General features: G+C 33.4%; 1 protein-coding gene across 1 annotated transcript; it reads left to right on the forward strand.

Annotated features, from left to right (window-relative positions):
* The first annotated feature begins 10884 nt into the window (after positions 1 to 10884).
* Positions 10885 to 18501, forward strand: LOC104905420 (LOB domain-containing protein 19). The gene is made up of 2 exons (XM_010693966.4): positions 10885 to 11334; positions 17835 to 18501. The coding sequence occupies exons 1-2, from the start codon at positions 10987 to 10989 to the stop codon at positions 18222 to 18224; spliced, it is 738 nt and encodes a 245-aa protein (XP_010692268.1). The 5' UTR covers positions 10885 to 10986; the 3' UTR covers positions 18225 to 18501.
* The last annotated feature ends 5659 nt before the right edge of the window (positions 18502 to 24160 follow it).

A 24160-nucleotide genomic window follows, 5' to 3' on the forward strand; every position in this document is an offset into this window, starting at 1 on the left:
GGCCTCGAACTGGCAGATTATCACAAGTTGGGCCTAATGGCCATCATGGCTGGTGGTCTTGTGTTCTTCGATGGTTGTCCTGAGTCGTGACGAGACCGCCGATGGCAACTGGTGGCGTGGATGGTGGCTGCTCGCTTGTGGTCGAGAGAGCGAGACTGCGAGAGAGAATCTGACTGGTGTTGCTGTTGGGCTTTTAGTGTTACTGTCCGGTTGGCCGGTGGGTGTTGGGGGTTCGATGATGGAGTTTGGAGGGAAGGGTCACCACTCACCGTGGGAATTAGGATTTTAGGGAGAGAGAAGAGTGTTTGTGAAAATGCTATTTATACGTATACTGTCTTTTAAATGGCCTTAGAGTTGGACGACCCATCCCAGCTTCTTTTTTAAAAAAACGGATCTGCGGATTCGGGCCCGGATCTTGAGCGAGATCCAGACCCGGATTCGTAATATGGTGGCAGGACCCATATACGACCCGGATCCAACGGGTCTGAAATTTTAGGATCCAGATCCGGTAAAACGGATCCGTGTCCACGGATCCGGGCCGGGTCCGAGATCAATTGCCATCCCTATCCTCAAGCATAGGTCATCGGAAATGGATATGTAAATCCATTGAAGGACATGAGAGTCAATCTCTTTCCAAGTCATAGGTGGTGTCCGTTTTTGCGGGAGGAGCCGACCATCAACATGGTGAAGAACTTTGTAACCAAAAAGATGGAGTTTGAAAATTGTAACCCAAGAAGAGTATGATACCTTGGATCCATTAAGAACACGAGCCTTGTGTTGGATATTACTAACGGTATAGACAAGATGAAGAGCTTTGGCGTGGGTTTGCTCGACATTGGGTTTGGGTTGTTCGTCGTCAGCCATTGCCGTGGCTAATGGTGGGGATGAGGCGTGTGTGTTTCGGTGGTTGCTGTGGCAGCCAAGGTCAAGGAAGGATACAAATTGACCTTGCTCTGATTAGCATAAAAGATGGTATAATCCCTTAATTGGGTATTGAGATATCATTGACAATTAATAGACATATATACAAGCTAGGAAATGAGCTAAATTACACAAGACAACTAGATCAAAATATAATCCTAACATAATTACATGATTTACAATCTAATAATATACGTCATCTGTTTCACAATAAGTGAAACATAGAGAAAGTGGGAAGAAACCAAGGAATTTAGAGAGAAAAAGTTGGGACCACAATAAAGTAGAGTGAAAAAGTATGGAAACTGTGGTCCCTCCTACTTTTTTGTGGTATATTTGTAATAAGAGTGGACTTGTTTTACTATTTGAAACTTGATTTCACTTATTATGATTTTTCCAAGTAAAGAAAATGTTTCACTTATTATGAAACGGAGGAAGTATATAGAGTAGTTCAACAAAAAAAAAAAAAAAAAAAAAGAGACTAAGGTCTTATGATCTTCTCACGTCTAGTGCTATGGCTCATCCACAATATTGAGAAAAAATTGTAGTTGTCATACAAGTACACAACTATACAAGTTGTATAAAATTTAATCACAGTTATCCTTAAAAAAACGAATTAAAACTTATGAGGTTAAGTAACATTATCATGCAAGCTATATAAATGCAAAACTACTGTTGAACCGACTGCATATATCCTTAGATTTTCCTGATTTGCTTAGAACACAAGGTAAGATAAAATAATGGCTGGTACGTAGCTAGTGAGTGCAACAATGGAGAAGGACACGTGTCAACACAGAGATGGTGGGGGGAGACAGTAAGTTATCTAACTAGCTTGGTTTTTCGTGAGAGTCAGTATGTGCAACAATTGACTGACTGACTTACTATTGCATGCCATCCATGTTCCTTAAAAACTTCTTTTTCTTACTATTTGTACGAACTTACTATTTCAATTTTTAATGAAATTTTAGACCTAAAGTACAAAAATAAGATATCAAATCATCAATTTCGTGTTGAATTTTGATATGGTGGAAGTACTGCATGCGTAGCTATAGCACTAGGAGTAAAAATTTGCGTCTTTTTTCATGATCACATGATTTATACTTGTATATGATGGATGGAAACACACTTCATATAGTAGATTGAAGCTACTTCTGATTTCTGATATCTCTAGCTAACTCTAGCTAGCTACTTGCCATAGTTGCCAATGAGGCATCAACTGTGTCAATGCATGGCATGGCTTAGGGTTCGTACGTACGTTAGGTCTAAAACAGCTACTACATATATACTTCTTATAGTTTGGACCGTTGAATATGGTTATAATTCTTGTTTGGTACGTAGGAGATTTCTTAACCTAGCTAAACAAACCCATTATTGTTTTTAGAGATGTCATTACTAATTAGTCATTACAAGATTGCTTAACCTAGCTAACATGACAAGCAATTAGAGTAGTCGTATGTTCGAATATGACAATATCATACCATAATCAAAAGATACAACGATTCTAGCAACCAGACTTAATTAGTATAAATGTAGTGATTATATACATGTATAGTATGAGATCCAATATAAGCCTATAACTTTGATCAATTTTCTCTCTAATTAATGAACTATCACCCAAAAACTTGAAAAAAATAATGTATTCATTATGAATCCCTAGAAAATTTGCAACCATCTCTATTCTATACTCCCTCCGCTTTTATTTATTTGCTACATTTTGGTTTACACAAGAATTTAGGAGATGTCATTTTCATTCTTTTTTAGTGTACTTTTTGACCCCTTTAGCATTAAATAGGGTGGGAAAAGAAACAAAAAAAGTAGTACTTTTTGGTGGAAGAAGAGGGGAAACAAATATAATACTATTACTTTTTGGTGGGTCAAGTCTCTTAATAAGGAAATGTAGCAAATAAAAAAAGCAACCATATTTGGAAAATGTAGTAAATAAATAAAAGCACAGGGAGTATATGTGAGCTCTTGACCTTTTGGTGTCCACCCTTAATTACGTAAATATCCCCAACTACCAACAAATATTACAAAATCAATTTAAATCTCTATTATATTTATGACAACATACTATTTGAATTAAACAAAAAAAAAATTAATATCACCGTATCTCTATTTTGTTATATATAAAGAATTTTATATGTTTTCACACGCATCACGTACATATAAGATTAGTATTAAATATATGACCGTTCGCTTCAAAAGATTCATGAAATATAAAAAAAATTGTTGTAAATTATCTCTTGTAGTTGAGCGAAAACCTACTTTTATGACCATGACCCGTGAAAATGGTGGAATCCTAAAATTAAGCATGTGGTTGTATGGATACTACTCCTCTTCTAATATTACGGATTAAGGGAAAACGACGTTTTTTGTCACGCAATTTTTTTACTCATTTTCTTATTCTTATACTACCCCATGCGTATTCATCGGAAAACAATAGATGACTAACCTTCTCCACTTCCCTTAATATTTTACACAACTGCACATATTCTTGCCTGACCTAACACCTAGAAACTTCTATTCAAGGAAATCTTTTGTCTAAAAAAGCTTGTAAATTTTCTGAATTTGGTAAAATGTACGTTGAATTAGTTCCCCTCTAAACCATCACTTCATTTCCTTTGCCTTTTCTTTCTGTCCTCTAATGATTTGATGAAAATGACTAAATAAAAGATTTGGCTGCGCCATATCCTTATTGTTCTTGCAACATTGTTGTATATAGTTGTATCATGTTTTATTGTTTTCCTTAGAAGGTTTAATTTGGGATTGGACAGTCTCTTGAAACATTCGCAATCATATCTAAACGTTGTTGGACCATATCTAATCAAACGAATAAGTCGTATATGAAAAGATGAAGTCTTTGAAACACTCTTTAATATATCGTCTTTTGAACCTTAATATATAAAACAAAAACCAAACAGTGCACTTTGACTCAAAAATATTGATTTTGTATTAGGACGAGGTCTAGTTGTGGGATTACATTTACTTTGAAGTATTTTAAATTCCAGTTGTCACGAAAGTATTTACTATATAACATGGAGTACTTGAAAACCAAGTTAGGAACATACAGGGCCGTCTTGAAATTTTTGGGGCCTCAGTTCTAATATGAAAATTGGGCCCCTAAATTTATAAAAAATAAAGATGGAAGGTTAGAGTTTTAAAGATTAATCATTGACAAATTTATTAAGGGTGGGAGACAATGGTGATTTCTTCAGATATGAAGTAAAATTTTCAAAATAATATATTTTGGGGCCTTTATGATTTTGGGGGCCCTGTGTTGTTGGGCTCCTCACACCCTCATCTACCCCTCTGGGAACATATGGCTTTTTTATGAGAGTGGAAAAGAATACATGAATATTTTTGAGAATTTATGAAAATTTGATTCTAGTTTATATGATTGAACTTATTATCTGTCTTCATCTAAAATCACTCTCTCCGTTGTTGTACTTATTACTTTATATTGACTCTCTACATTTATCAATGCGCAATTTTGATTCTTTAATTAAGTATCTTGTTATTTATTGATGATATTATAAAAATTCCGGAAGTTTCAAAGAATTCTAAAATATATGGTAAAAGTGAGATATTATAATACTTCCTTCGTTTTTTTTTTACTCGCAATACTTTTTTTTCTCATCAATTCTAATACAATTTTTGGGTTTGAGAGAGATAGAGAGGTGAAAAAAAAATACAAAGAATAAATGGGGGTTTTATATTGTTTTTGGAAGAAAGGTTTAAGTAACAGATTACCTTAACATAATAACATTGCTCTGAAAACACCAAGAAATAGCAATTCATAGAGAGCAGCTAAATTGAAAAGAGCAGAAGTGACAAGAGAGAGAGAGGGACAAATTCACAAAAGTGAAGAAAATTGTGATGAGATGGGATGTTTGTCCCACGTGAGGTGGGGCGCACGTGGACACTGATGAGCAGCTAAAACACTAAAACAGTGCTCAACTTGTTGGAAACAATTAAGTTGCTGTAGCCTCCGCATCACCCCTAGCTATTGTTATAGATACGGCCGTTAACAGATTAGATCGGGTCGGGTTCGTGTTTAGGTTGATAATAAACCAATAAATTAAAGAAGTCTCAACTCAAATCTAATTCATATATTACTCCTTTCGTCTCATAATATAGTATTTGTTTCTTTTTTACACGGTCTCTAAGACGTAACTTTGACCTTTAATATCTTCAATTTCGTATTATTAAAAAATATAAAAATTTGATATTATGAAACTACACATTGAGACGAATCTAATAAGATCCCACATGAATATGTTTTTTTTATATATACAAATGAGAATATTCGGTCAAAGATTTTAAAGTTTGACCCACCAAAAATGAAGTAGGCACTATATTATGGGACGGAGTGAGTACATCCGTTTCAAATTAATTTATATACTTCACTTTGGGAGAGAACTAAGGAGAAAGTGTAAAAGTACTAGAGATAAACTAAAAAGGTGGAGAGAGAAATCAAAAATGGGTTGAGAAACTCAACTCTAACCTGATTTGTCTTTTTTATGTGAGTTATCTGAAGAAGCGTTTCATTTCTTTCATAACGGAGGATATATTTATTAATTACTACTTTTTCCATTATGGTTTAAATGAAATATTGGGTGAAATTATTCATTGATTAATTTTGACTCCAATTTATCACCATTATATATATAAAAAAAACATAGTCAAGTAGGATCTTGTTAGATTCGTCTTGATGCATATTATCAAATTTTATTTTTTTAATATTTTTTTACGTGTGCACAATTAAAGATATTAATGATTAAAGAAGCGTGTTGGGTTGCACGAAAATGCAAACGTTTCATTTAAAACAGACTGGAGGAATAAGTATTAAATTTTAATTAAAATCAGATTTGTAAAGAATAAATTCACCTCAAGTTATGCATAATTAGAGTTTATCTTACGTAAATGTTTTCTACAACTAATTTTTCTTTAAATTATTACTAATTTCAACATAGTTATTTCAAAAATTTGCATGTAAATGAGTTAAACTGGTCAAAATAAGTTATTTTTGGATTCAATAATGTCAACCTTAACCTAACTCTTTTAATTAGATGGGTAAGTCGTATTTGAATATGCCAACTCTAACCTCCTATTTTCGGATTATGTTCGCGCCAGACTAACAGTTCGGGTCAATTTTTCTCGACTCTAGTCATACCTCTTATGTTGATATTTACACATAATCGACATTTTTATTTCTTAATATTAAAGAAAAAATCTTTTTCGAACTTGTATATATACTTAAATAAGAAAGATTCATAGGAATATTATAGTAATATTAGTGATAAAGGGTGCCTTCTCTAAAATGATATGTTAATTCATAAATCCCATTTAGAAAATAAAATGATATTAATTTTTCAAATTTTAACTCTAATGGGCTAAATAAGATACTAAAAAAAGACAAGGGAGTGGAAGCAAAAGATTAATAGATCAAAACAAATATTAATTAGATCATACTTCCTCCGTTTCTAAATAAGTGTAACACTTTTTTGTATTTACGTTTGCCAATGCATTATTTTAACCATTAATATCTTCAATTATCAATAAGTAAATATTATAAAAAGTTGATATTAAAAAAAGAGTTTTTTTGGTCAAAGACAACCTTTTATATATACTTTTTTGCGAAAGACAACCTTTTACAATTTTTTGGGCAACTTCAAATCTTAATGAATTTTTTTTTGTCAAAAACAACCTTGACCGATATTCCGATGTTGACTCGCCGGAAACCGGCGTTGACCTTACTTAAACAATCATGTGCCCCTCACATGATTTCTTTTCTCCCTACTTTTACTTATTTCCCACCATTTCCCCCCTTAATCGCCCTACCATTCCTCCCATCTTTCCTTTCCTCCCTTCTGCATTTTTACTCCCAACCCCAATTCCTCATCTTCTCTCTTGAGTTTGCAAATTCATATCGTCATTTTTCTAAGGCTAAAGTCAATTTCCCCTTAAACTACTTAAACAAAACATGAGTTTTCTCAACCCTTTTGGATTTACAGAGTATATCAGGAAGGGTATTGCTGGTCGTGAAGTCGCATAAACCAGCAGAGAGAGTGGGAGTAATGCAGGTGGTTTTCGAGGATGGTGAAGAATTAAAGGCCTTTTGGGCCATGGTTCAAGAGGAGTTTTGGGGTTTGATTGACAAGAGGTTCGGAGAAGATGAAATCTGGGGATGAGAGCAGAGTTTTTGAGAGGGTTTTTGGGTCTTTTATGGAGAAGATGAGGTTGGTTATGGACGTCGTAGTTGAGGAGAAAGAATCTGACGGCGGAGGAAAGGTGGTGCTGGTGGAGATGGCCGGGCATGAGGACTCCACAATGGAGTTGGAATGAGAGTTTTTGGAGGTTCAAAATCAATCCTTTGAAATAGCAAGATAAGATCATGGCATCTCACGATTATAGGTGAATTTTGCTCGACAACAATTACAAAGAGAAAAGATGAGGAATTGGGGTTGAGAGTAAAGATGCATAAGGGATGGAAGAAAAGATGATAGGGTGATTAAGGGGGAAAAAGGGAGGGAAATGGGTAAAATTAGGGAGAAAAGAAATCATGTGAAGGGCATATGATCATTTAAGTAAGGTCAACACCGGTTTCCGGCGAGTCAACCGTCGGAATATCGGTCAAGGTTGTTTTTGGCAAAAAAAAAATCATCAAGGTTTGTAGTTGCCCAATTTTTTTTAAAAGGTTGTCTTTCGCAAAAAAGAGTATATAAAAGGTTGTGTTTGACAAAAAAACACACTTAAAAAAATTCACATTCAGACGAACTAACAAGATCCCACATGACTATGTTTTTCGTAAAATGTAATCACCAAAGCTAATTAAAGTTTGAATTGTGAATAGTAAATACAATACAAATGTTGCACTTATTTAAAAACGGAGGAAGTATTATTTATTGGTCATATGGAATAATTAAAATTTGGAAAAACACTTTTGTAACACCCCAAACCCTGACATAGTCGAGTCTCTCGTCACCAATGTGCATTTAGGGTCAACAACTATCCAAACAAACCAACACAAGTTTTCTCTAATGCATTTTGTCCTTACTCATGCCGAACATATCCTGAAAAACTTATAATTGGAGTTATTTTGATTTCTAAAGAAGATTGCTCATAATTGGATTATTCTCTTGAATATTGTCCTCAAACATGAAGAAATAATAACTGAGTAATATTACCTCCGATTTTTATTAATTTATCCGTATTTATTTTTGGGATGTCCCTTATTAGTTTATCCGTTTATTTTGTTTCTATTGTTGAAATGACATCACTAACTGTGCATCACACATATATTCAACTTTAACATAAAATAATAGTTTTTCTTTCATTTTATGTTATATTTCTCCTAAAACTTTATGCAAAAGAAACGGGTAAACTAATAAAAATGGAAAAGAGTTAAAAGGAGTAGGACTAATACAAAAGTTAAAAGAAATAAATGTTTTGTTGTATGTTTACTTGATTGCTTCACGCAAGAGGGTTTCCGGTTTGTGTCTCTGATGACTGATATATATTCTCCAACTAGGCGTGGCTTTAAAGTTAACTCCCAATAAGCAACTCCCCCCAATTCTCAAGCATATATCTTCCTCCCGTTACCAAATCATTTCCCTCCGTACCCCATTCTATTGTTTTAGGTTTCTCTTTTTGTCTTTTGAGATCATCTTAGGTCATCTCCTTTATTTAGTGATCATGATCAACATTATTATTTTATCAAGGAAAATCATATGATATGGCAGGCAAATGATAATGCAAATTATTGATAGTATCCGCATTTAGGCTTTGAACTTTCTCTCTTAAAATAGAGTTTGTCTTGTAAGAGACCGCCTACTTTTAAATTAAAATTAGGCAAAGCTAAGCCCAATATTAAAGCCCAATAGTGACTAGGTTAATTTATTTCGGTCACTAGTTTAATCCATTTAGTTACTAGGTCTACTTTTATATTAAAATTAGACCGTCTCTTTTAATAATTTTTGCTTAAAATAACAGTTAGTTTTTTAAAAAAAATATATATTAAAATGAACCTAAAAAGATATTATGTAAATATGTATATCATAATATTTTTAATAGTTATATAAATATATGGTCATTTTTAAAGTTTGACAACATGAAATGACCATTAGAAAGAAGCAAGTGTAGTATTATTACTCAAAATGAATATAGTAACTTTGTTGGAATACTTCTCAACTTTTGAAGGAATTGACTTACTTAATGCACCTAGCTAGGTAAGCAAAACTCATTGAGGGAAGTCCTAATTTATATATTAAACCAATTCAACAATATTTTAAACTTATGTAAAATTAAATTTCTCTAAATTTTTGATATCTGAGGAACTGTAACTTTTGTTGTTTTGCATTTAAGTAGATTAATACTAGATTTGAATATATATATCAACTATCACAACCGCGCGCCTACAATAATGCATACAAGTAGCCCAATAAACTTATTACCACCAATCGTTGAAGACAGCCTCGTATAAAAAGTGGTACGGTGTAAACAAATAAAAGCCTAACCAAGTTAAAAACTAGTTTAACGTATTCAAACTAACTATATAAAAATATTCAAGTTCAAGATATGGCGTGAGCTCAAGCGAGCTTTTAGACCATTTATAATATTTATTTTGATTAAACTCGACTCACTACTTATTTAAATTTGAGCTAATGAAGATCGAGCCAAAGTTCTTATTGCTAAACGAAATTTACAAAAGTTAATGGTTGAATTTAATAGGGCAAAAAGTATGTTGTTTTGAATAATTTAATAATATATTATTTAAAGAAAAATGATCGTTTTTGTAATGATTTTATATAGTCGAGTTTTTTACCGAGCTTAAATAAGTTTTAAACGTGTTGAAAACAACGCCATAAACAAGCTTTTACATGATCAACACAACTCAGCTCTTTGTGATGAAATGAGTTGAACACCAATTTATTTAATTTGAACTATATTTGTTATACTAAACGAGAGTGGAAATTTTGTTGAAGCTCATTTGTTTAATAAAAAAATAAAATTTGACTGAAGTTGTTCAAAATTGTTTCCACTATAACCATATAGTGGATACCACCAGGCAATTTATGATACTATGAGACAATATGTCAAAATGAGCAAAAACTCCTCATTATTAGCGTGTGATGTTCTAAGAATAAGTTTGAGTATCTTCATGTTTGAAATTTGTTTTCCGATTCTCAATAATTGAGTATTAAAAAATTAGAATAATACGTACTTAATTCTAAAACAAGCAAACTCATAATAAGAGTAAACACAATACTTCATTTAAATGAATAGAAACTTCATTTTAGCACAGCTGTATACGCATTAGACAGTGAAGAAAAAAAAAATGGAGGCAAAGAAACTCCTACTCCAAGATAATTATTGACGTAATTATTAGATCAAGTGAAATTGGTCACATTTTCTTCCAAACCAATTTAAAATATATAGAAGGTAGTAGAAAGTACCACTCTACAAGTAGCTTACAAAATGACCCACCACCAATTTTTCCAATTTTTTTTTTGTTTTGAAAATTAACTTTACAATACAAACCGAAACTAAGCTAGCATGTCAAATTGATCCGTTTCAATCCAATATAATCCAATAAGTACCAACCAGAAACCAACCAAATAAGACGGGTTTCATAAAATTTGATTCCTAAACTTAAGAGATATAAAATGGAAAGTGATATCACTGCTCAATCGTCTTAATCTCAAATGTGCTCAAACTGACATCTATAAGTTGTACCTATTAGTTTTTTTTTTTATCAATATAAGCCACAAAGACAATACAAAATACAAAAAGCAAGAGAGGAGATTCGAACGTATAACTTATCATTCCCTGTATCTTAATTTTAATCGTCAATAGACCAAGACATCATTGATATTAGCTGTAACTATTAGTGATTAAACAAAAAGTCCCTTTTCACACCTTTCATTCACTTAATAAAACTCCTCCCTTTTTTTCTCCTACCACTTTTTTCTCTTTAAATACTCACTCACACCCCTCCAAACTCTCTCTTTCTCCCAATCTCTCTCCTAAATATCCTCACCTCTTAGAAAAACATAAGAGAAAACACAAATGAGCAACCATCATCAACAAAACAACCAACAAGAATGGCAAGGAGGAGGAGGAAGTAGTAATAATAGCAATAATATTGGAGGTGGACCATGTGGTGCATGCAAATATTTAAGAAGAAAGTGTGTAAAAGGATGTGTGTTTGCACCCTACTTTGATTCTGAGCAAGGCACCGCACATTTCGCCGCCGTGCACAAGGTGTTCGGCGCTAGCAATGCCTCTAAGCTCCTCCTACGCATTCCTGCACATCGCCGTCTCGATACCGTGGTAACTCTTTGCTATGAGGCTTTGTCTAGGGTTCGTGATCCCATCTATGGCTGTGTTGCTCACATTTTCACTCTTCAACAACAGGTTCTTTATGCCTTACCTTTTCTTTTTTTTTTTCTCTTTTTTGTTTTTCTTATTAAAAAGAGCTAATTTTAAATAATTGTTGTTTACTTTAATTAATCATCTAGTTTGAGCTAGTAACATAAGGTTGATTGATATGAAGTATTTGACTACTATTTAATTAATCAAACACAATTTCCATTAGGCTGACAATATAGCAACTTAGTGAGGATATATATTATTTACATTAATTTTACCTTAGTTCACAAAAAAAAAATTAATACTTCATCTTTTTCGTTTTAAATATAATAAATGAATATTTTATATGTCGTAAATAAACTGTTGTATTTAAAACGAAACGGAGGAAATATTAAAGTATATACGAATAGATTTGGACTTAGCTTAACATTGGAATTTTGGAGGAATTTATTTGTCACAGTGATCAAGTATACTTATAGTTAAATAGTCTAGGGACTCCAAAAAAAAATAAAAAATATTAGGTGATAATTATATATGTGGATTATATGAATTTATTTTTTTTGGGGGGGAGGGAAAAGTTTATAAAACTTGCAATCTTTTTCTGATTATAAAGTATAAGGGAAATGACAGATGATGAAATCCTATCAACAATCAAGATAAAGGGGTGATGTTGTTACTTGTTAGGGATATATGATTGAGCATAATTTTTTAACCAATTTTATGACTCAAGAAGTAGGACAAAAGATTTGACATGACCTGCATAATTGCAACCACGGAAGTGTTAAAAGATTCTCTCTTTTTAAGGTCTCGTCAAGTTATCTAATCATATGGATCGAAAACTCTGAAAATATTAATAAAAACAAGATCAATTATATAACTACGGCTCTCAAACCTCCTTAATGAGATAATGAAGGAAGGATAGGAGTTACCTCAAGTGGATAGAGTGCTCCTCTTAGTTCTTGAGGTTAGCGGTTTGATCCTTACTCCCAGTATTATGTTGGGGTATTTCCTTAGCATGCTATGCATCATGCATGCCTTATTAGTCAATGTGTTGGTGTTCCTTACAGGCTAGTAGTCTTGTAGGGGTTAGTCCTTGGGCCGACTTAATTTTCTAATAAAAAAAAAATGAATGTTAACTAGCTAGCTTAGTTGATAAAATCACGTGAGGATGAGTTTTATGAAATCGTGACTAAATTCTATCTACATTAGCGTTTTTATTGTTCTCTATACACCAAAAATTCGAGACAAGACTAGTTTTCGAGTTAGGTTTCTTTCACGACTTTCAGTTTAAAAGAACGGAACCCTTGATATTTCAATGTTCTTGTCTCTCTTTGTACACCGAAAATCGAGCCGAGGTTGGCCGTAGAGTCCATTAATCTTAGCTCATCTTTTTATCATCAAATCCGCTAATACACATTGTTGTAAGAGTAGAAATGGAGTAGTGAATTTAAGGTGTGTCGAGGATTTGATTCACGTTGGAGGGTAGAGTGAGGTTATCGGGCAATATTTGATTAGTAAGACATTTTGTAATTAACATTATCAAATTGTCTATATTACTACTCCTTGTTTAGTTTGTGGCGCAAGGGAAAAATTAAAATAAATTGTTACATCGCGTAGCTATGAATCAAGTATGAGATGAGCAGTAAAGCTAGTACGTACTCCACTAGAAGTAGCTGGTTTTGCGTGGTTGTACTTCATTGAATAACATGGTCAAACATCCAACTTAATGCAATTGGATATACTTCAGTTTGAACAGCACCTAAAATTTGGTTTGGTACGTTTGTTGTTTCCTAGAACATTAATTAGCAACGGATACTAAATTCTTCATTTGACATTCTTGTCCACCCTCTATTCTTTTCTTTGTTTCTATTTGGAAAATCATTTTTTTTGAGGTGAAAAATATTTTAGTTGTCTTAAATGAAAAGATACTAGCATATTTCCTTTTAGGTATTAAAATGATTATTAATGTTTGGGGAGTATTTAAAATAAAATTTTAGATGGTTAAATGACTTAAATAATAAGTTAGAATTTTCACCTTTTCAAAACCAGGTGACTGAAATTTTTGATAATGTTTTTAAATTTTGACAATTAATTTTTTTCAAAATAATTTATCAGCTTACACAACTAATTTTACCAAATAATTAATCTAATTAGTTACCTTATCAGTTCCAACACCTTACCAGTTTCAGTTTATTTTTAGCTATAGTATTGCGGGAAAGAGCCTTTGTTTAGTAGAAAAATACTAGAACAGTTCAAAGTGTTTAACCTTGTTAGTTTTGATAATTGAACAATTGTAAAAAGAAAATATTTTTTATTACTGTAATTAGCAAGGGAACCAATCAAGCTAAGAGACATCTTCTTTGTCTAATCATTATAATTTTTTAAGATAGAAATATATTTGGTTTATTTTAGCTTTTTGGCTAGCTTTTAGATGCTACTCCAATATAAATGGGTCCGAATTCTCAAGAGTTTTATGACGGAAATACATACTTCGTCACTAAATTGACGGAAATGAGAATGGGAAAGGAAGCTAGCTCTTGCAACTTTATAGTTTGGTAGGCAGTAACAGAAGATGATATCGTCATAAATTTTGGTGTGATCTATTCTTAGAAAGTCTCATGTCAAATATCTACAATAGTGTTTTTTGTCTACGTATCCCTATAATAATTAGTACGTAATATATATATATATATATTTTTTTTTACTTTGCATTACCCCCTGATTTTTGTGAAGAAAAACGTATATTTGAAACTGAAGTTTCATTACTATTGACATGAAATTTTCTTAGAATAAAATTTATTACCGATATTGTAATTATTTTTTACCATCTATCTACACATACAATAATAGAGTGAAAATTATAAGAATTTATCTTGTAAGAGACCGGCTACTTTTAAATTAAAATTAGACAATGGTTAGCTCAATATTAAAAAGAGAATTAGCCCAATAATGACTAAGTTAATTTCTTTCGGTGATTAGTTTAATCAATTTAGTGATTATGTCTAATTATATATTAAAATTAGACAGTCTCTTTTAATAATTTTTGAAATTGTAATTCCAAATGATCGAGTAGATAGGTTTACCCACATTTACTATATAATTTTTGTAAAATAAAGTTTGTTGAGCTGGATCTGTTACCTATTAAAGTCTAACTACTAAAAAGACCAGTTTTTCATCCTAATAATTAGGATGGTTTAAGTAATAGGAAGCCTCTCAACATATTTAGAAAGTAAAAGTATGAAACCATCTTAATTAATTAGGGTGAAAATTTTGGTCTTTCAAGTAGAAAACTAATAATAATAAAAAAAAGAGTACGTAAGAAGTACGAATAGTTAATACACCATATAATTACATTGTCATTACTTTTTTTAATGCTCTAATATAGGTCATTTAGCAATTTCACACATATTATGAAGTTATTTGATTTTGTTAAAAAAATTACATACTGGCATCGTAAAATAACATGTACTTCTCCCTTTCTTTTTGTAAGGCATGCCGCGTGCATGCATGATATTTGATGGCGAATTTGATTGTTAGTAATATTGTGAAAGCATTTTTAATTTTGAGAACCCTAATGGTACATAACTTCTATTCATTACATTTTAAGAGGTTTTTGTAGTTAAAACAAATTTCCAAGAAGTGTATGTGCCTTGTATTATAAAAGAAGGGAGCAACAATAATGTGTTGATTCTATAGAATAATAACCTATAATATTAAATTGATATTGTGAAGTACTCGTGTTTAATGCCATTATTGTAACACACATTATTTTTGGAAAAAAGCTAAAAAGAATATATTTTGGATGAGTCGATGAGGTAGTACTCTCTTGTCCTATGATATAAGTTATGTTTCATTTTGTACAGTCTCTAAAACATACATTTGACCTTCGATATCTTCATTTCTATATTAATAAAAATATAAAAAGTTGATATTATGAAAATATATCAAGACGATTCTGACAAGATCTTAAACGATTATGTTTTTTTTTATATATTAATAAGACTATATGGTTAGAGATTTGAAAAGTTTGACTCCTAAAAAAAAGACTTGTATTATGGGACGGAGAAAATACTATTTTAGTAGTTATAGCTAATGCTTATCCTGTCATCCATGATCCTTAGAACTATGATTGATAATAGAGAATTATACATAAAATAATACTTGGATGTATAGTGATGACCAAATACTTTGCCATTTATGTCTTGGGATGGATTTATGTTAAGAGATCGTACGTTGCTTGCCGGAACTATTAAGCAAAACTTAGTGGCTCGAGAACCCTTAAAATGAATTCTATTGTACAACCTTATTCTTTTATTTGACTTTGCTACACCATTGTTGGAATTTTCAATGACAAAAATAAATAATTAATGTATGCTGTAGTGCAAAGTATATATTTTTATCTTAATTCTGGATCATGTACGTCATTGATATATAGAAATAATTGATTTGTACCTATATCTTATTTTTCCTTTAGGAGTATAAGATGACATAATAAATACGTGCTGAGCTAATTTGGGGTATCAAAAAAATGAGGGGAATTGAATTTTTTCTTGGATTGAGAATTTATAATAGTCTTTTGTTAACATAATTTATAGGAATTTCTTTTTTTTTGGGGGGGGGGGGGATTGTGTGAAATTTTATCTAAGATACTCTATATGTCTAATTTTAGAGGACCAATCTTATATATCGAGGTTAGGGTTAGAGAGATGCTACAGCCGGGGTTTCATTTTGCTCTTTTGTCTTAGTATATTTTGTCTCGAATCGTCTATGTACCATTCGTGACAGTGATTCAAAGGTCTACTTGATTTTCTTACATAAATATAATAGATTATAAAACCTTATATAAAATCAATACAACGCACATAACTAAGGGGTCGTTTGGTTCATTATTTTTGGGTTTCAAGAAACGGAATCAATTACTGATTATCTTTTTTCTTGTTTGGTTCAACCTCACATTAATCCCTTACCATTACTTGATGGTAATGGATTCCTCCAATTTGTTACCTTCCCCTCCCCCTCGAGTAACCAAATCCATTACTTGAAGGTAATGGATACCCTTCATTTCCATTAATTGGCTTGAACCAAACACTCAATAAAGGTAACTATTTTTGTTACCGTTCCCTTTTTCTATCTGTATCAATTCCATTTCATATATTGAACGAAACGACCCCTAAACCTGTTTTGTTGTTTCTTCCCATGATCCCTATAAGAGTATGGGTATTCATCTAAAGGTTGGATTTGAGTCAATATATATGGATACCTTTCCCCTATTTTAAAGCACAAAATATACTTCATTGGTAAAACTTGGCAAAAAAAAATACAAATAAAGGAGGTTAGAAAAGGCTATTTAGATCAAAATACATGGCTTGTGGATATTTATAGTTTAGATGATAGTAATAGTTTTTCTTTCTATAAGTCGCAAACTTGAAACTTAGAAAATCAGCAAGATGATAATTTCTTATAGGGGTACTTGTGTTAACTGGCATGGGACAAATGGAGTATTAGTTAAGGGCTCGTTCGTTATCGTTTTTTGTTTTCAGTTTTTTTTTTTAATTAAAAACTAAAAACAAGAAAAAGTGGTTTTCATTTTTTAGTTGTCAGTTTTCAAAATCATCATGTTCCTAATAAATTTGACTAATTTTTTATTCATTATAAGATATATATCGTATAATTTTGAAAATCAAAAAAACCAAAAAATAGAAAACCACAATAATACCGACGGACCTTAAATTTATGAGAATTTGATTGTGCATCCCTGTTGCTTTGAATAAATTGTTCGGTTGCCAATGTAAAAAAAAAAAGAAGAAGAAAAGGAATAAAATGTTGGGCTTACTTTGCTAGCTAGCTCAGCATGGCCCATCCAAGCGGGCCACTTAATCATGAGTTAGTAACACTAATAGTATGTGTCTAGAATTAGGCTTTAATTAGGTAAATAATACTTCTACTTTTGGCAGTTTATATTGACTTATTCACTTAAATCAATAATTAGGTTCTTCAATTAAATCAATACTATTTCTTGTGTTTGATGACATTTTTAGTTCCATTTGTTGTTTTCCATCGGTTAGTTGGTCTTTTGTTAGAAGACCGGACAATAAAGTTGCCCATGAGTTAGCTCATTTAAAGTTGCCTATGAGTTAGCTCATTTTGTAGGCAAACGAGTGTGGTCTGTGGATGGATGGTGGTCCTGATTCTATTATCTCTTTGGCTTTGTCTGATTTAATAATTAGTTAAATTGTGGGTCAATTGACCCCACACAAACCTAAAAAGTATGGAATTTTCTCTTAATTTTTTTGAGATTTTGGTGTATTTCCTTATAAATTTAACTGTTTGACCCCCTCTGAATTTCTTCAATTTTATTTTGACCCCACTAAATATATTTTCTAGATCCGCACTGGTTCCTGCGTGGGTTCCCTTCTAAAATATAAAAATTGATCAATAATGTGGAGAGTTCTTGTATTTGCTTCTACAAATTGAACTATTACTTCTAATTTAATTTCTATTGTTGTCTTTCTTTTCAACTTTCTTGGGTGTGTCTCTGGTGGCAGGTTATGAGTATGCAAGCAGAATTAGCCTTTGTACATGCCAGGCTTTCCACCTTACAACGCCTTCCACCGACGTTTCCTACTGTAGATCAGACTAATCCTCATTGCTGTGTAGATCAAATGGCAGCTACTCCAGCCACCACAAACACTAATGGTACTGTGGCCCCATGTATGCCTTCATTCGACAACAATGCATTTCTTTCGCAACCCTCGCTATCATCTTTAGCAGCGTCAGCACCAGCAACAGCATCAGAATTAGCCAGTTTCTGTAACCTAACTGATTATCATCAGCATGATGATATGATAATTGAGGATGATGATCTCCAAACTTTGACACGCGAATTCGTGTCTAAGTACCTTCCTGGAGTCAAGTTCAAGTCTGAGCCACACTAATTAATTGAAGTGATTAATTGTTACTATTGATTAAGAAGAATTAGCAGATAATCTTGATTAATTTTTTAGCATCATCTTATGCTAATCTTTTGTAATAGTAGTAATGTTCCCTGTAACTGTATCTTCCTTGTGAGTTGTGACAAACTAATCTAAAGGTCCTGACGTAATGGAATTTTAATCTCCTAAGCCCTATATTATGTGGGCTGAAATAGGTGGTGTTTTACTATGGCTTTTGGGCTGCCATCAATGGGCTAGAATCTGGGATATGTTCAAAGAATATGTAGCTACTCGTGGGCTTAGCAATCTATATATTTTTTTGGTACATTTAAGTTTGGATTGTAATTCTTTTTTTCTTTTTGATGCATAAGTGTTGTTAGTTGTAAACTTGTAGCGACACTTCTCATTAAATTCTCTCTTTGTTGGGATTTTAATCTAGTTTAGTGGGTGAAATCCCTTAAGAATGAGGTATATAATAAAGAGAATCCGACTCCACAAAACTGATAAATGTTGGATTTCGAACCTCATATCTTTGTCACAACTTACAAGATAGGATCTGAAACTATCTACCTTTTCAATCCCTAATTTATTGGGGGAAAAGGAAGAAGAAAAGTTAACCCTAATTTTCAATCACAAGAAGAGTAATCTAGGGTTTTGTATATATGAGATTGAGTTTATTGAAGATACGGTTAATTTTTGCGAAAATTAGGGTTGAAATTGATGATGGAGGGTGATGAAGGAGAAAAATGCAAGGGTAATTGAATATGAATGGGCAGGAAGGCGACGAGAATAGAAAATTGAGTTCGCATATGTTGGCATCTTGTTCCCCTCTTACTCTCCACTTTCATGTCCATCAGAGAGAGCTTTTTTCGTTCATCAAGCTAGCGTCGAGCATTAGCCTTGAATTCATGCATGCATTGTTCGAGATTCGGCTTTCAATCCACTGATTGTGAGTTTGAATAGGATGAAGATGAAGAGGCATGATTTAGTAATTAATTTTATTTCTAGAAATTAAAGGATAAAAGGTCAGGTTTAACTTTTTTTTAGTTTGCATCTCATCAGATGTAAAAATTTCTGTTTTTGTATAATTTCTGTAACCGTGTAATTGATTTTTTTTTTCCTTTGCTGATTTGCTTATTTTTCTGTAATTTTTGTATTATTCTATAATTTTTGTATTATTCTGTAATTTTTTTATTTTCATTTTCTGTAATTAGGTTTTGTAAAAATATAATTTTATATCCAATCTAAAAATTCAACTTTTTTCTAATTTAGTTTCTGAATTGCTGATTTGAATTCATTATTAATTTGTGGATGAATTGGGCGTGAATTATGCTCCTGATGAATTAGCCTCGTTGTGGATGAATTGTGCGTGGTTGTTTAGCCTCATATGCGTCGCACATAGCATTACATGCGACGCACGTGAGCTTGGCTGCTGGAATTGAAAAGCCTCATGTGCGTCGCATGTAGTGCTATGTGCGACACACATGAGTCATCTACGTCGCATTTTAGTCTTCATGCAACGCAGATGAGTCTTGCCTCTATGACATGGGCGAGGAGTCATCTTCGTCGTATGGTAGGCGGAGTCCGACGCAAATAGCTAATTAAATGTGTCGCGCCGTTGTCCGACGCAGATCCTGTATTCTGATCTGCGTCGAGGCCTGTGGCGTCGGACCCATGTCCGACGCAAATAGGCGCTCGCATCCGACGCAAATCGTCTTATTATGTACTAGTCAAAGGAACAGTTCCTAGGCTTAACATCTTCAAGGAAAAGGCTAATTCTATTATTTTTATATTTGACCACATAAATTCTATGAATGAGGGAGCCCTTGTTTTTGTGAATCCTCCACGCTTTGGTTGAAAAGTAGCGCTTGATTAATGTGATTGATGTTTCGGAGATCTAAACCACCTTCTAATTTATGTGGCCTAAGTGATTATAATGAGGGTTTATATGTTGCACAATAATAATAATAAACATAACAACATACCCCTAAATCATTCTCCTCTATAAAAGTAGCTAACCATAACTTATTAAAAAGTAAAATCAATAAGTTAACAAATACTTACTATTTACTAGGTAGTAACTTGTTAACTCAACACTTAGTCAGTTACTCTTGTTTTTATCAGTTACACTTGGAACTAGGGTTGCTAAAAAAAAAGTATCATAAGGGACTACAATTGGAATCTATACAAATATATTAAAAGGCATGCGTGACAATGTATACACGCCGCGTGGTACCTCTGTTACTCCACTGGAATTGTCCAATGTGTACATAAGTTATGTCAATTAACAAAAGTAAAATTAGCTTCCAATTTTTAATCATGTTTTATGTGTTCACATTATTATATTTGTACCTTTTACATGTTGAGTTTTCCTTAATATGTTTTAATGGGAATGGAAAAAAATCATATGAAATTTCGAAAACAATACTAACTCGGGGCACAGTCGGGTCCAAATACTAGTTAGGTTACTAAAAAAAGTGGTACAAAAAGCCTCATATAATTCTTAAAAATTATAAATTAATAGATAGGTATATATACTATGCTTAACAGTAGTAATATGAAATAACTCGATCTAATTATACAATTGGAATTTTCTTCTAAACTACTACTACAAAGTAGTAAACCATCCAATCTTATTGCTATTATACTCCTAAAAATTGATGAGCAACTTGTAACTAAAAAATTCTTATATGTTTATGCCGATTTTGTACTAAGTACACAAAAGGAATTGGTAAGCCAACAACAAGATCTGTACTTTTTTGAATGATTAACTCAAAATGAGAATAAATGACGAAAATCAAAGAAAAATAAACAAACAAATTGTTGACGCGGAAAACCCAATGAGGGAAAAAAACCGCGGGTGATACTCTTATCACCAATCCACTACTAGGCAATCACCGTTAATAAGTTTGAATAATTACAAATATGAGTGCTTGAGTACTTTGTATCAGAGTTAATGGAGAGATAGAGAGTGGTAGAAGTATGAGAGCTGCGAACTTATGAATAATATCTCGGTTATACTATACTACGCTGCTATACTACTGCTAATAGATGATCATATTACAACAATCGTCTACTATACTACTGTTGCTAAACCATACTTGAGAACACATCGAATAACATAATCTAAAACCATGCACTACTTTCTCAGATTATTTTTCTTCAGAACTTTCTGAAACCAGCGAACTAGGTGACCCAATTCCGAGCAATTTCTTCAAATGATTCTCTATCATTATCAGCTGATTTCTTCGAACCAAAAACGACGGATAAGGTTGCGAACTCGGAGGAGGCGAAGAAATCATCGACGCTGATCCAGCGTAAAGCTCATCATGATCATCTGTAGAACATAACTTTAACTCTAAATCTTTGTTTTCTCCTCCAAATAACAACTTCGCCTTCAATTCTTCGCCTCTTTTAAGGATCTTCACCTGTCCCATCTCAAGCTTCTTTGATGGCTGCAATGCTGAGAGAGAATATTGGTCGTTGGATTGAGTCTTTTTACGGCGACGACGACAACGAGAAGATTGGTCGTGAGTTCGGAGAGCAGCTGTTTTTGCCATTTTCTTTAGGTTTGTAGAGAAAGTTTCTAAGAAGAGAGAGAACTTGGAAGAAGAAGAAGAGATGATTTATGAATAAGTATGATAATTATGATGGAGGAGGGGGTGTATTTATAGTTTATAGGGAGAGAAACTAGGATACATTATCCGTTTACGAGTTGGATTCTACTTTTTGTTTTGGAATTACTACAATAGGAGTAGTAATGTAGTACTAGTAGGATACTAGGATGTGGAGTACGTAGGATACTTTTTGTTTATTCGCGCTGATATATTGCAGGGTTATCAACGTATTTCCTGAGACGTGTTATGGATATGGTTTATCGTGAATTCGTGATTCATGGAGAATATTATATATTATAACCAACGATAATAATAACGAGTAGACGATCAATTCCAAGCTTGTTATATTCCTTTTTTTAATCTAATAAAGAATTAAAAGCGGGATTTGTTACTAACTAAGTGGCGTTTTAGGAAAAGTTAATTCATACTTCATATTAATTCTTATTCTCCTTTAATGAGGTTCTAATTAATAGGTTCAACTTATGGTTTACATCTTTTAAATATAGAAGTTATAATGAGGTCATTCTAATGATAATTAATCTTGTCCTATAATTCATGTTTTAATGAACTATAAGTACATGTTACTAAATGGATTAATTTTAACAACACTCATAGTTTTTTTTTTTTATTCGAAAGAGGTTACACCAAAAGAAAAGAAAACAAACACAAATGAAAACTAAAAACACACAGCAATCTAAGGAGGTACTAGGCGTGGGAAAGCCACCCCTTGAACATCGTCCTCTAAAATTCTAGCCAAACTACCAGGAATAGTGTCAACGAACAAAGTTCTACTATCTTGAGCGACTCCCTTATTGGCTAACCAATCCGCCGCACGGTTTCCTTCCCGATAAATATGAACCACTTTGGTCTCCCAATCTGTCATCAAGAGCAAAGCTCTACATTGCATGATTTCATGGATAAAATTACCCGCAACTGGAGCCTTATTTTTTAGCATCTGAACACACGTTAAACTATCAATCTGAACTTCCAACTTGCCAATTCGAAGCTCCTTAGCTAATTCCAACCCCTTACGGACTGCCATAATTTCGGCTTTAAGTGCGATACAGTGACCAAAATTTGCTGATAGCCTTGAGATAAATTTCCCCACATGATCCCGGATTATTACACCACCACCCGCAGCACCTGGAGAGCCTTTGGCTGCCCCATCGCAATTCAGCACATACCAGTCCATCTGAGGGGCTCGCCAGGCTACGAAAGTTTGAATTTTTTGAGCAGTAGAATTGTGTTGCTCACCTGCTTCTTCCCAGCCTCTTCTAGCCTCATTGTATCTAACTTGGATGAAGGCTCCATAATCAGTAGGGATCTCCTGTCTTCTATCAAAAACAAAACAATTCCTCCATCGCCAAATCCACCATAATGTTACGCCAAATAAAGTGTGCCAGTGTTCATCCATCGACTCATTGATGCAGCTAACATTCGTCTCAATCCAATCTTTGAGCTCATAATGATAGAAGTTTACCTTACTAGCAGGGCCTCCCACTTTTTTCCAAACTAACCTTGCTGCTGGGCAGTCACGTAGAATGTGTAAGGTGGATTCTTCGCCCCCTCCGCAGATGAAACATTGGGGGCCATCCGTCATACGCCTCTTGAACCGGTTCAGATTCCCCATCACTCTATCATGGCACGCAACCCACATAAAGGCTCGGATGCGCTGCTGTAATGGGGCATTCCATATTGCATCCCAACACTTTTCATCAAGCACATCACTCTCATGCCGCATAATACTTAGAGCTGAACGAATCGAGAACTTCCCACATTTTGCATCTTTCCAATATACCAAATTTGCGGCTTCCGGGTCATCTTTTAACTCAAAAGCTTGAATAAGTTTGAGAGTATCATGATGCAATAGTGGGGCAATAAACTCCCACTTCCATCCTGTTGAAGTATCCCACATTTCGTCAACTGTCGCACCTTCAAGTTCAGGAGGAATAGGTTGTCTAACCAGCGAACTCAAAGGCTTATCAGTTGCCCACACATGGTCCCAAAATAATGTGGACCGACCATTACCCACAGCCATCTTTAAACCTTCACATAATAAAGGGGAATTATCTGTAATCCCTCGCCAAACATTTGAGGAACCCGGTTTTTTCACGAACATGTCGACATCACAACGTCCCGCGCAATACTTGGCTCGAATGACGCGAGACCACAAGGCGTTGGGTTCATAAAGTATACGCCAGCCAAGCTTAGTGAGGAATGCAGCGTTGGCTTGCTTTGCAGACCGAATACCAATACCACCATGCTGAACCGGTTTTTGGAGTGTCTCCCACGCTATTAAATGAGTTTTACGTTGTTCATCAT

This window comes from Beta vulgaris, chromosome 1, assembly GCF_026745355.1.
Source record: "Beta vulgaris subsp. vulgaris cultivar EL10 chromosome 1, EL10.2, whole genome shotgun sequence".
Lineage (NCBI taxonomy): Eukaryota > Viridiplantae > Streptophyta > Magnoliopsida > Caryophyllales > Amaranthaceae > Beta > Beta vulgaris.